The 13181-nt window shown below is 53.3% G+C and overlaps 1 protein-coding gene across 2 annotated transcripts in view; it reads left to right on the forward strand.

Moving 5' to 3' along the window:
• Positions 1-13181, forward strand: part of MYT1L (myelin transcription factor 1 like) — a 421026-nt gene that overhangs the window by 314547 nt on the left and 93298 nt on the right. For both annotated transcript variants that reach the window (XM_024995855.2, NM_001078012.1), the window contains 4 exon segments: positions 5444-5694; positions 7997-8230; positions 10437-10558; positions 11440-11508. In XM_024995855.2, the coding sequence (XP_024851623.1) occupies positions 5444-5694; positions 7997-8230; positions 10437-10558; positions 11440-11508 (676 nt within the window).

The following is a 13181-nucleotide window of genomic DNA, read 5'->3' on the forward strand; positions in this document are numbered from 1 at the left end:
CTTGAAAGCAGAGGGAGCAGTTATTCCAGGCTGCTGGCTGACTAGGTGCAGCTCAGCCAACAAGGCTACGGAGGGGAACCTACACCTGTTCGTGTCATTGGCCCCCCAGAAAAGACCCCTGCTGTTGCCCTGCTCTTCAGCTGGTCCCCACATTAAAAGAACACAGAAGAGGCACGTCAGCACCAGGTCTTCTAGGAACTGAGGGAAAGGGAAAGGCGGCCTTCGTGGTGTGGCCGGCGTCTGCGGCCGCCCCCGAGACGGCTGTCTCCAAGGCGTGCCCCGGGTGCACGATGGCTGGGCCGTCGCCCCAAGAGGCAGCGGAGGGAGCCTCCGCTGCGGGAGGGGAGCATAACGCCTAGGCGTGGGGCTCAGGGTCTGGGTGCACGGAGGCTGGAAAAGCAGGACTCCTGCCGCAGGCTCTGGGGTCGTCCCTCACATTCCACCAGCCATGGCCAAGAACAGTCAACAAACATCGATTTATTCACCCGCGTCCTTCCAGACTCTCAGTAGTAGCTATCTGTGTGTCTCATCTACCTGTCTGTCTATCCCCCTCTCTCTCCATCCATCTGTCCATGGGCCCACCTATCTGTCCACCATACATCTATCCATTTTCTCCCTCTTCTTTCTTTACAACAAGCTTTAAGGAAGAGACTGTGTGTAAACAGAAGACAGTGAAACGCACCCAGGCACAGTGAAGCAAGGTGTCCATGCTGCCTGAAGGAATTAGCAGGAGTTTTACCGAAGTGGTGAATTTTAAACTTGCTCACGAGTGGAGGCTACCAGAAGGCAGGAAACCCACAAGTGAGTGGAAGCTTCCAGCCAGCTGGCGAGGCAGGACTTGAGATGTGTGAGAAAAGGGACAGGATGACCCGTAGGCGGTGAGGAGACGACTTTGTGTCGTCTGTCTCGGGCAGGAGGACACCGACGTCGGACAGCCCAGTGCGGAAGCGATACAGGAGGGAGCAGGCCCTGCAGGCTGCCAGCCCTGCGCCTCAGCATCCCCTGGCTGGTGTCTCCCCGCCTCCCCCCAGGCCTGTTTTATGGGGAGCTAAGAATGGCATTTCCACTTTAAATAGATGGGGGAAAAACAAAGAAGAATTCAAATGTCAGTGTTCAGAAGCAGTTTTCCTCACCCGTATCACCGGTGGCTTTTCCCCAGAACAACAGCCCGACGTGCGCTTCTGGCAGAGACCTCGTGACCGCCAAAGCCTCCACCACTGGCAGGCCCTTGGCAGAAAAAGTTTCCGACTGGGTCTAAGCCATCCCGCTGTGTCTCTGAGCAGTTTATCACCACCCTCAGGCTTTGTTAAAACCCTACGTTCTCAGCCCCGCACGAGCCCCTCTCATGAGCCTCCTTCTGGGTTATTCCCAAATTGCACGTTCTCCTGACCATCGTTTAACCACTCTCTGTTCAGGAAATCAACTCTGAATTTTCATTGGATGAACTGATGCTGAAGCTGAGGCTCCAATACTTTGGCCACCTGATGTGAGCAGCCAACTCATTGGAAAAGCCCCTGATGCTGGGAAAGATTGAAGGCAGGAGAAGGGGATGCCAGAGGATGAGATGGTTGGATGGCATCACCGATGCTATGGACATGAGTTTGAGGAAAGTCAGGGAGATGGAGAAGGACAGAGGAGCCTAGTGTGCTGCAGGCCACGGGGCTGCAAAGAGTCAGACACAGCTCAGCAACTGAACAACAGCTGCTCTTCAAAGGCCTTGTCGCTGATGCGCCCACCTCCCCATCGCCTGCCCTCCCCTGCCCAGGCCTCATCACTGGGGTAGGGAGGGTCCCTGGGCAAGCCCTCCTGTGCCTCCAGGCCCCATTCTCTGGGCCAGGCCTCCCGGCCTCCACCCCCACCCCCAGGCCAGCCTCTCCCTGGAAGACTTGCCTCCCCATTCTCCTGCCCCCCACACTCACCGCCGCTTCCAGAAGCTTCTTCTCCAGCCATATCCTTGGGACAGATCGCGCCTGGACTCAGAAGCCTGCCCCTAGCCTCCTCAGACCTGCTCGTGCAGAAGGAGGGGTCCAGGCCTCCCCCTGCAGCGCTGGGTCCCATGTCCCATCTCCCAAGACCCAAACCCCACCGGCGGGTGTGACCTGGGTGGACAGGAGCCAGGCAGAGGACGCCCAGAGCGAGCGAGCGAGCAGGCGGGAGACCACTGAGAATCCAGCCCTGGTTTAGACATGATAAACTCTAAACCACGTGAGCAAACTGCCTTCAGGAGGTGCCGCTGTTCCCCTGAGGACTCTGCGCGCGTGTCTCGGCTTGCTTACAGGAAAGTACCGCCAGGAACCCACATGACGCCTGGGAGTCAGGGCTACGAATTAGGGGGTGCAGACCCCTGAGTCCAACCAGACTTGACAGGGGCACAGGCCCAAACTTTAGGGGGCGGATCCTCAGGAAGCATATCTCCGTCTGTGTTCCATTTTGTCTGATTTTCACAGAAATTCAGATCGGAAGGCCACAGTGATCTACTCCCTACAGAAAATGATAATTCAGAAGGGCAGCACACCCATGTCCTAAGAGTCTTTCAGGCAGAGTAGACTAAGTTGGAAGGTGGTTGGTTGGTTTTCTAATTCATCATCTTTAATCACTGGAAACCCCAACCTGTTTTTCCTTCTCCTGCACGAGAGGACAGGGCACTTGAAGAGATCCTTCTCAGCACGGGGTAAGATCACATGGGCTCCTGACATTGTAAATGCGAGGGCCTCTCTGTGGAGTAGAAGCTGTTCCATCTCCTAAGTTCAAGGATGCGCTGGCATCAAGGAACAGGAATGCATTTGTTTGCCAGTTGATTGGGAAAAGCTTTGGTGGAAAATAGCTTTGTCAAAAGAAAAAGAAAGCAAATTTTTACTTGGTTAAAGTGGAAGGGGGGCTGCCCCAGGGCTGGGAGCGAGGCAGAGTTGCACCTGCTGTGTGGCACCCCCTGGTGTCCATGCAGTGAGCCCCAGAAGCTCTGAGTGTGCTGTGGTTCAGTTGCTAAGTCGTAGCCGAGTCTTTGCGACCGTGTGGACTGCAGCACGCCAGGCTCCCTTGTCCTTCACTATCTCCTGAAGTTCGTTCAGATTCATGTCCATTAAGGTAGTGATGCCATCCAACCATCTCACCTTCTGCTGCCCTCTTCTCCTTTTGCCTTCAATCTTTCCCAGCATCAGGGGCTTTTCCAATGAGTCGGCTCTTCGTGTGATTGGTCATAAAGATTACTGACACTAACAGTTTTGTAAATATTTTACAAATAGGAAGTAATGACTAAAACCAAAGAGCTTCATTATCTGAGAGACTTGAAGTACACAGACTCCTATTTGCATTTGGAGCAAAGAATACATGATTGATGGCCCACAGTGAAAGGATGCTTGTGAAACAAATGTTCTGCGCGCCTTCCTTCTGGGTCATGTGAGCTGACAGGCACATCAACAAATTGTCCAGTTCCATCAGCTGCTAAAATTCTGGACGAGGCCCATCAGCTTGGCATAATCCAGGGGAAGTAGAGTCTTTTGATGTAAATATTTGGTAAAGTCAGTGCCTTTTACCAGAAGTTGAGGAGTGCAGTCTGTTGCGTAGAGACGTGTATGCCATTTACTTTGTTTTAGAAACTGAAATCCCCTCGTTGCAAAACAAAACTTTGTTTCTTATTTATGTGGACCGTATTTCTTTTCCTGAACCAGAAAAAAAAAATCCCTCTTTTCACTAGGGGAAAAAAAATCCCTCCTAAGTGGTATTTCATTTCTCCCAGTTTCTAATATTCATGTTTTTATAACAAAATTGTAAACAATGTGAAGCCACAAACTTGAGTCTTTTCGGCGAGTCTTGTGAGCCGCCGAGGGGCTGGCTGCCCTAGCTTGTTTATAGAATCCGCTGGAGGTGCCCCTGAGCGGCCCCAGCCTCCCCATCTGTGCTCAGACGGGAGACCACGGCCCCCCTGCTCTGTCTGCTGCGTTGAGTGTGCTCATGGGGGAGAGAGGAGGGAAGAAGGGCAGGCACACACACAAGTGTGAGGGCTGGTCCTCGGGCTTGACCAAGTCTGATGAGCAGGATGGAAGGCGTTCCTCGCACTGGGCGGGTGTGAGGGGGTGTGAGGGTGTGGAACTGGGCCCAGGCCCACACGCAGGGCTTCGACAAGGCCAGCAGCTTCCCCGAGGCGGCTGCACACGCAGAGCCTCCCCATGCCGCGCCCTTGGGGTCAGGAAAGCTCAGTCTTCCGTCCCAGGTCGAAAGGCGTCGATGGTGAAAGTCAGTGCTTTCATTCCTGTTGGAACAGGGCGCTTTGGGGCCGCTCTTGGGGGTGCTATGATGACCAGCAGTGGTGGCTGTGAGGTTGCGGTCACTTGCTGACCACCCCTGGGCAGGGCGCCAGGTTGCAGGCACCAGGATGGCAATGCTGAGGACGGGAGTGGCGTCCCCTCCCTCTTTCAGAAGAGGTGACTTGTCTGCCAGAATGATCTTGATGGGGCTCTCGCGTGCACACAGGCAGCCTTGAGCAGGGCTGGAGCCCCCTCTGGGCTCCCCCGCACCTCGGCCTCTGTCAGGGTGACGGCTGAGCTCCCTGCAGGAAGGGGCCTGTGCCCTGTGAGGGGGTGGCACCCTGCAGACCCTGCAGTCAGTTCTCCTGGCTCCCTTGGGGCTCCCCTTGGAGTAATTCCCGCCCCCTCTGCAGGGTCAGGTGAGCTGCTGACTCCTAAGCAAAGGGCATCCTGTGTCTTTAATGACCCCGGACACATCCTAATCAGTCATCCATCGGTCATCTTCCCGTCCTTGCGCTAAAGGAGGTGCAAACAGCTCCGGAAGCCACCCTTGCCCTGAGGGCTGGAGTGGGTGGTCGGGAGGCTGGCTGGTTGCTCAGAAGGATCCCTGAGCGAAGCTGGTGGCGGCTGGGATGCACACGAGGGCAGGGCCCGCCCTTCCCAGAGCGCGGGTGCTCGCAGACCCACAAGAGCCCTGCCTGTGCATCTGGGCCATCTGCACAGGGCAGGACGCCCCAGAGGGCTGCTGCCGCCTCCCCGCGCGGGACAGGCCATCCCATCTCTAGAGGGATGTGTGGGCTGCAGGGTCCTCGTCTCCCCGTGAGAGTAGATGAGCAGCCATAACAGAAACCAACCGTGGGCTGTGGTCACGCTGGTGTGGCTAGTAGCTGCCCGCCCCCGAACCAGGGCTGCTGGCCTTTAAGGGATCAGTTCCAAAGCGCCCCTGCCCCAGGCACCTGCTTGAGAGCCTCGGTGCTCTTCCTGTGGGCTCCCGGCTCCGCCCACACAATGGGAAAGAAGGAAAAGGCAGGAAAAGCCAGGCTTCTTTCAGGGAATTAGCTGGTGGGCAGACGCCCTGTCCCCCTGGGCACCGACGCACAGGTGTGGGCGCACAGGGCGGGCGGGCGGCGCGGGGCGCGCTTCTGCGGCCGCGGGCCTGGGCGGGGCCCCCGAGTCACCGCCGCGCGCTGTCTCCCCAGCGAAGCGGTACTGCAAGGACGCCAGCCCCAGCAGCAGCACCACCAGCACCTATGCGCCCAGCAGCAGCAGCAACCTGAGCTGCGGCGGCGGCAGCAGCGCCAGCAGCACGTGCAGCAAGAGCAGCTTCGACTACACTCACGACGTGGAGGCGGCGCACATGGCGGCCACGGCCATCCTCAACCTGTCCACGCGCTGCCGCGAGATGCCGCAGAACCTGTCCACCAAGCCGCAGGACCTGTGCGCCGCGCGGGTACGGGCGGGGCGCACCTGGCGGGGCGGGCCTGGCGCACCTGGCGGGGCGCGGCCCCGGCCCACCGCACCCCCACCTCCCTTCCCGGCCGCCCAAACCCGGAGGTCCCGCCGGGCGCGCCCCGCGGCCCCGTAGACGCCGGCGCAGACCGCCCTAACCCGGCTCTGCTCCGAGGAAGTCTGGCTGCGCAGGGCCCTGGGGACACATTTTCCAGATCAGTCTTTCAGATTCACCTGTGCCTTAGGAGCGCCGCCCCTCCCCCTTTGGGGACCCACACCTCGCTCCCCTCCTGGCGATCCCGAGGGCAGCACGGAGACCGGGAACCTCGAGGGGCCTTGCGCCCCGGCCCTTAATCAGAGGAGGGTGTGCAGCGCCGCGGGCGGAGGCCTCCGCGGGCGGGCTGGACCGCGCCCTCCAGCCCAGAGCTGGGGAACAAAGAAAGGGCAAAAATCCCGTTTCCCCGTGGGCTCCCAGCCAAGCAATTACAGTCAGCTTCCATTAGTTTAGAGCACCAGATGCCTAAACGGTGAGCAGGGCCAGGGCGGGTCTTCGTCGAGCGGCTCCTGGCAGGAGTGGGAATCGCTCGGCCCCGCCGCGCCCGGAGCTGCCCAGAGAGGCCGCCAGGCGGCCAGGGACCCGGGCGCGAGCGCGTCCTGCCCCCGCCGGCGAACGGGCGGCTCTCGTCTTCAGAACAAAGGGCCGCCCCGTGGCCCAGCGCTGCTGGGCACGCTCCTGAGCACACCACATTGGCCGTAGTTGTTAGAAATAGGTGTGATTTGTGTGAATGGAGAAAGGTCAGTAATTTTATGTCTTGCAAATGCTTTCTTCTCTATTAATATTTTTATTCCTGGATTTTGGAGGAGTGTCAGGGGCATGCAATTTCCATGGTGATCAGGACTGCTAAAATGCCAGGATGCCATGGAGGAAATTCTGTGGCAAGGGGAAAAACAAAAGACAATAACCCCTTCGATTTTTTGTTCGCTTTGTTAAATATAAACTAAGACCGAGGGAATTACAGTCCGACATGATGAAGGCTATATTAGTCTGAAAGCTGGAAACCAGAGGTGCACTTTCACAAGGAAGGTTCAGGCAGCATAACGTGCTGGGATTTACCCCGGTAACAACCCAGAGGTGGAGGTTGGTTCCAGACACCTTCCCTCTGCTGTTACATCCCCGAGGAAAGACACGCCAGACGTCTGAGTAGGCAGCGGCGTTCATGCCAGCTCTGACATCAAATTGCTGAAGAGAGTATGACTCTTTGCGGGGAGGGGGGAATGGAGCACTGTCGGGGATATTTTGATTTTTCCTTCCTCTGTCCTCCATCTGCCCTTCCTCCTCTCCCCATTCCCGAGAGGAAGATTCTCAGGGATTCTTGATCTGTTTAAAGCATCAAAAAAAAGAAAGAAAGCCCTCACCCTGTATCTCTTCAGCTTTTGTAAAACTGGGTGACTACATTGCAGGTTTGCTGACCCTTGAGCAGGTCAGCCGCGATCACTGCTGTGGAAGCTGTTGTACTGTGATTGCACATTTCCCTGCCTTAAAATAGAAAATCCTCTTTATCGCATATGATAAGCTTTTGTGTTGGAAAGTAAGTTCTGTGTAGGGAGGTTTGTTTTGTTCACTACTATATTCCCAGAGCCTGTACCCGATAGGACTCAATTTGATCTCCCTCACCAAAACAAAAACAAAAACAAAAAAAGGAAGTAAATTATAGTTCCTCTCCTCCATCCCTCTAAATTCTTGTATTTTCTTCATCTCCAAGTCTGGGAGTATTAGCATCCGTGAAACTAAAGGAGAATTTTAAATCTGTGTACATGTTTACGTATATATCTATAATTTGTACACACATCCATTTCTGACCTCTTAAGAGGTCTTTGAACTGTGATAGAATTGAAATCAGGCACTTGTTTTCTTCTGGTGAGGCTTATTTCTAAAAGCAGAGACATATTAGGGGCAAAAGATACAGATCTATGATAGTTAAGTGAGAGAGATGATAGATTCGTGGATAAGAGACAAGAGATTGAGAGGTGGTCCACAGATAAGCGGACAGACGGGTGCCCTGCGCACCTGTCAGCGGGTTTCACAGCCACACGTGGAGACAGACGGATGCCCTGCGCACCTGTCAGCGGGTTTCACAGCCACGCGTGGAGAGCGGAACGCAGGAGGGGCCGCTTCTGCTCACCTGGGGAGCTTTTGCAAGTGAGACTGCCGGGAGGAGTTTGCAGCTTGGGTTCTGTCCTGGCGAAAGGACTGTGGTCTGGGGGGGGGATGTACACGGTCACCTTGTCCTTCTGTCTCGCAGAACCCTGACATGGAGGTGGATGAGAACGGGACCCTGGACCTGAGCATGAACAAGCAGCGGCCGCGGGAAGGCTGCTGCCCGATCCTGACGCCCCTGGAGCCCATGTCCCCCCAGCAGGCAGTGGTGAGCAGCCGGTGCTTCCAGCTGAGTGAGGGGGACTGCTGGGACCTGCCCGTGGACTATACCAAGATGAAGCCTCGAAGGATGGACGAGGACGAGTCCAAAGAGATCACCGTACGTCCCCTTCGTGGACCCCACCCCCACCCACCCAGTCTGCCAAGCGGGCACCGCTGAGGGAAAATGCCCTGGGTGCACGCCTTAGTGAAAATGGTCTTTTCCCTTTAAATATGACTTTTAGCTGACTGGAGCTTAGAAGATGTTTTTGGTTAACCCAGGAGAGGTTTGGGAGTAACATTGATGAGAGCGAAACAAACCACTGACTCCTTTGAACGATGAATTTTATTTTCCAACAAGTGTGTTTTGTTGCAAACGATTTCTCTAAGAAAATGTGCGAACAGCTTACCAATCCATTTTTCTGGGTGATAAATTGATAGAATGCAGGGTTTTCCTTTCAGGTAAGGAATTATAAGGAGACTCTTAAATGCTTACATGTTTAATTCTGTGTTGTTAATTAGCTAGCTCCTTGAAGCTAGGGACAGGGAAGTGAAAGTGAAAGGCGCTCAGTCGTGTCTGACTCTTTGCAACCCCATGGACTGTAGCCCACCAGGCTCCTCTGTCCATGGAATTCTCCAGGTCAGAACACTAGAGTGGGTAGCAATTTCCTTCTCCAGGGGATCTTCCCAACCCAGGGATCAAACCCAGGTCTCCCACATTGCAGGCGGGTTCTTTACCATTTGAGCTACCAGGGAAGGACAAGGTCTGTTCTCCAAAACACCCAAAATATGCAGAAGAGTGCCCTGGAGCCTAGAATAAATTATTTTTGTATAGTCACCCAAATCTTTGTTGACTACAACATTACCAAAACACCTACGTCAAGACCGTATTTTTGAAGTAGTTACAATTTTCAAATTCAAATCATTAAAATAGTTACAATTTTCTTTAGGCTAAGAAAATAAATGAAAAAAGAAGTGTTCTTTATTAGACTGCCTTTTTCTCCAGTGTTCAATTCTGAAAGTTAGGACATCTCCTTTATTCCCTGGAAAATGAAAATTCTTTTTGAACACAATAGGGAGACCACCATCAAAGCCATAGCATCTTACAGAAACAGAGAGGTGGATAAAAAGGAAACATTAGCTATTTGTAGGAATTGTCAGGGAAGGTACCTGTTTATAAGGCCATTACATCTGAAGCCTGTTATGTTTATTCTTCAAATTGATTTAAGTATCCAGGAGAATAGAATCTGAGTGGCAAGCTAAATTCCAAAGGGCTTTTTCTTTCCTACAACGTTAAATCCTTACTACCAAATAAGGCATGGTAGTTGAATCTCCGAATTTATTTTAATTAAAATTAAGCCCCCATAAAAAAGACAGCAGCTTTGCCCTCCTTAAGTGTCACACAAGTGAAACCCTGCACTCAGGAAACACGTTTGCTGAACATCGCCACCTATAGGAATTTCTAGGTTACTGCAAGGGGCCCCTCTTGGCCAAAGAATATTCTATTAAAAAAATTTTTTTTAATGCTGCCTAACAGTAATTTTGGAGAAGGGCAATGGCACCCCACTCCAGTACGCTTGCCTGGAAAATCCCATGGATGGAGGAGCCCGGTAGGCTGCAGTCCATGGGGTCACTAAGAGTCGGACGCGACCGAGCGACTTCACTTTCAATTTTCACTTTCACGCACTGGAGAAGGAAATGGCAACCCACTCCAGTGTTCTTGCCTGGAGAATCCCAGGGACAGGGGAGCCTGGTGGGCTGCCGTCTACGGGGTCGCACAGAGTTGGACACGACTGAAGCGACTTAGCAGCAACAGCAATTTAAACTCACAGCATCAGTCTATGTTGGTCTTCCGTTGCCTTGGGACTTCAGCGTGTAGAGTACTTCCACAGTGTAGAACACTTGGCGAAGATTGCCAGACGCCCCAGGTATCTTTGCATGTAAAGCTTAAGCTCTGCCTGTCGGTGTTGGATACGCTGCTGTAGGTCTTGAACCCGGTGAGCGAGGTCCACTGAGTGGCTGGTTTTGGCTGCCTGGCCGCTTCTCTGCCCTTCCTGTCCGTGCAGCTGCAGGAATTAGAATTTCCGCACTGAACTAGGGGTTTAGAGCAAGTGGTGAGCAACAAGTGCCGTGTAGACCACAGATGCTCTTTGGACGAAACTGGGTTTGCATCCTCGGAAGGGAGTGTGTTGTGATTTTAAGGGTAAGGTTGGGACACGGGGTGGGGGAGGGAGCGGGACACGGCGGGGGTGGGGGGGCGCGGGACGCAGCCTCCGGTCTGCGTGTCCAGTGTCTTCTGTGGCCCTGAAGCTGTGTTTCACCCGCAGCCAGAAGACTTGGACCCCTTCCAGGAGGCCCTCGAAGAAAGAAGGTACCCAGGGGAGGTGACCATCCCAAGCCCCAAGCCCAAGTACCCCCAGTGCAAGGAGAGCAAGAAAGACCTGATCACGTAAGCACGGCGCGCGGCGGGACGGTCGCTCCCCCGAGCCCCTCCTCTGGCTCACCTCTACCCGGGTCTGTATCTGCCTTGCCGTCTGAGCATGCGACACGCACAGCGCACAGATGTCCCCAGGGGCCAGGCGGGTGGGCGACAGGCCAGCCGTGGACGCTTGTTCTGAGCGCTGCTCTGTGCTATGGAGACGCCATTTCCATGTGATCCTGTGCATTTGCAGCTTTTCTTCAGGCAGCTTAAACCCCGTGCAGACATTGCAGCTAAACTGGAAACAATGAAACTTTTTTCAAGTTTTTTTTTTTGTTTTTTTTTGGGAAACATGCTTACTAGCTTTGGCTGTTTTTGTTTTTGTTTGGTGGCAGATGTCCAACACCGAGGTGTGATGGGAGTGGTCATGTGACTGGTAATTACGCCCTCGCACAGAAGGTGGTGCCTTCACTTTTCTCATGGTGGATTCTGTCTTTCCAATTTATTGTTTTCAGCTTACCTCAACAATGCTGTCCCAGTACAAACGTTGACTTCTGTGTCACCCTTTAAGTGCTATATGTTGACCTTCAAAAGCATGCTAATCGACATCTTCTAAAAAGTCTTTTATCTCAAAGCAAGCTACCTCAATTTGGAATATGATTTACAGACATTGAGACCAAAGAGCCCAGATATTTGAATCTGACTTTTCAAATGGTTTCCGCAAAGACATGCTTCCTTAAATGTCTATGGAAACATGCATTGGTTCATTGCACCAACAAAATTCAATATACAGCACTTGCCCCATCGCTTTTCTGCATTCAACTTTTTGGTTTCAGTTTTACGTTGTGTCTGTCGGGGATGTACGCTGGGCCTCAGGGCTTCTCACCGGACTCTTCTGGCCTGTCTTACAGTCTGTCGGGCTGCCCGCTGGCTGACAAAAGCATTCGAAGTATGCTGGCCACCAGCTCACAAGAACTCAAGTAAGATTTAACGAAAATCCTTCTCTTTCTAAAATCTGTTCACTTAGTGGTAACAAAAGGGGTGTGTCGTTTGCAAAGAAACATGTGTTTACCAAGCCACGTGTGTGCGCCAGCCGCCTAAACTCAGCACACGTGAATGTTCTCGAGGATTTTGGTCACCTGTGTGGGCAATCCCTCTGCCTTTTCCCTCTCGTTTACCTCTAGCTTTTTCATATCGCATCCTTTCCATCTTGAATTTTCTAAAGCATAGGTATTTTCTCTCCAGATATGCACGCACGTGGAAGGGGAGTTTTACAGTGTTACTCAGACTTTAAGGAAGTGATTGTCCTGTGAAGAGTCAGAAGCTGATTTTTGTAAGCCAGTGCTTAATATGATCATTTTTAGAATGGATATCTAAATAGGACAAATAACCAAACTCCACCATGATCCTAGCTAATTCCCTCAGTGCACTGTGGTCGTAGCTACAGATGCTCACCAGGGCAGCCGTAACCCAGCTAAGGCTTCACCAGCACACACGGCATGGCCCCCTCTCCTCTGCGCCTGTAACTGTCTCTGGGTTTTCAGCGTGGGTCTGGTCAGCCGCATCCACACCGCCAGACTAAGGGTTCTCTTCTCTGTGTCTCTGTAGATGTAAGTAGGTAGATGGAGTATTCACATTCAGCTCCTAGGCAGGTTTTGGAAGAAGTCAGGCCAAGCCCCAGCCCGCGTATTATGACCTGCTGTCATCTAGTTGGAACGGACATTCGAGTATCTGTCAGGAGAACAAGGGCGAGACGAGCTTTCCACAACCTGATGAGAACCAAGATTCTCCAGTCATCGTTTTTAATTACCTGGACTTTTATAAAATCATCACATCAAATTGCTTGGCTTCCATTTCGTTTGGAAAGGGCTTTCCTTCTGATGCAGAGAAAATTCTGCGTTCAGACCCATTGGGCTCCCTCCCCCAGGACCCCCCCACGACAGAGCAGGGTGTCAGTCCGCTGGGTGCAGGCTCTGTTTCACTCCGTGTCGTTTCTTACAGGACCCCTGTCCAGGGCCCTAGCGCCATAGACCACTGCTCATGTTCAGTGACCTCCTGAACTAGCCCTCCCGCCACCAGACCCTGGAGTTCTCTTCGTGGCGTGTAAACACCGGGAGGGCGGCCTCTTGCTTGACGGCTGTGCGGTCTGTAGCCGTCCACGCAGTGCCTGGCGGACACGTAGCTTAGGACCTCAAACGGACAGCATTAGCAAGAACCATCCAGCCCGCTCTATTAAGACCTCCTTTTCCGTGGCTTGAAACCATGTTTCCCCTCACGATTGAAATGGGGTTAACCGTACTCGGACCTTGGCTAACACGGCGGCACACGGCAACTTCCGTCTGCCTCTCGCTGAGGAGGGCGTCTCCAGTCCCAGCAGGACAAAGAAGCGGGTTGAAACGCTAAACAGACTAGTTCCCCATGTCGTCACAGAGCTAAGTTGGTAAGTAACTGGAGCACGCAGCGGGGGACTGCGTCTGATGACTTTCCGTATCTGTCTAACCACGTTTTCTCCCTTGCAGTTCCTAGATGTATGGACCTAGTTGGCAGACGTTACCTGATGGGGAAGTGGGTTGTGTACGCTGGGTGATTTAGGAGTCTTTTTGGCGTTCTCCGCAGAGGCCAGGAGAAGGGTTTGGAAGCATTTCCGGAGCAG

This window comes from Bos taurus, chromosome 8, assembly GCF_002263795.3.
Source record: "Bos taurus isolate L1 Dominette 01449 registration number 42190680 breed Hereford chromosome 8, ARS-UCD2.0, whole genome shotgun sequence".
NCBI classification, from domain to species: Eukaryota; Metazoa; Chordata; class Mammalia; order Artiodactyla; family Bovidae; genus Bos; species Bos taurus.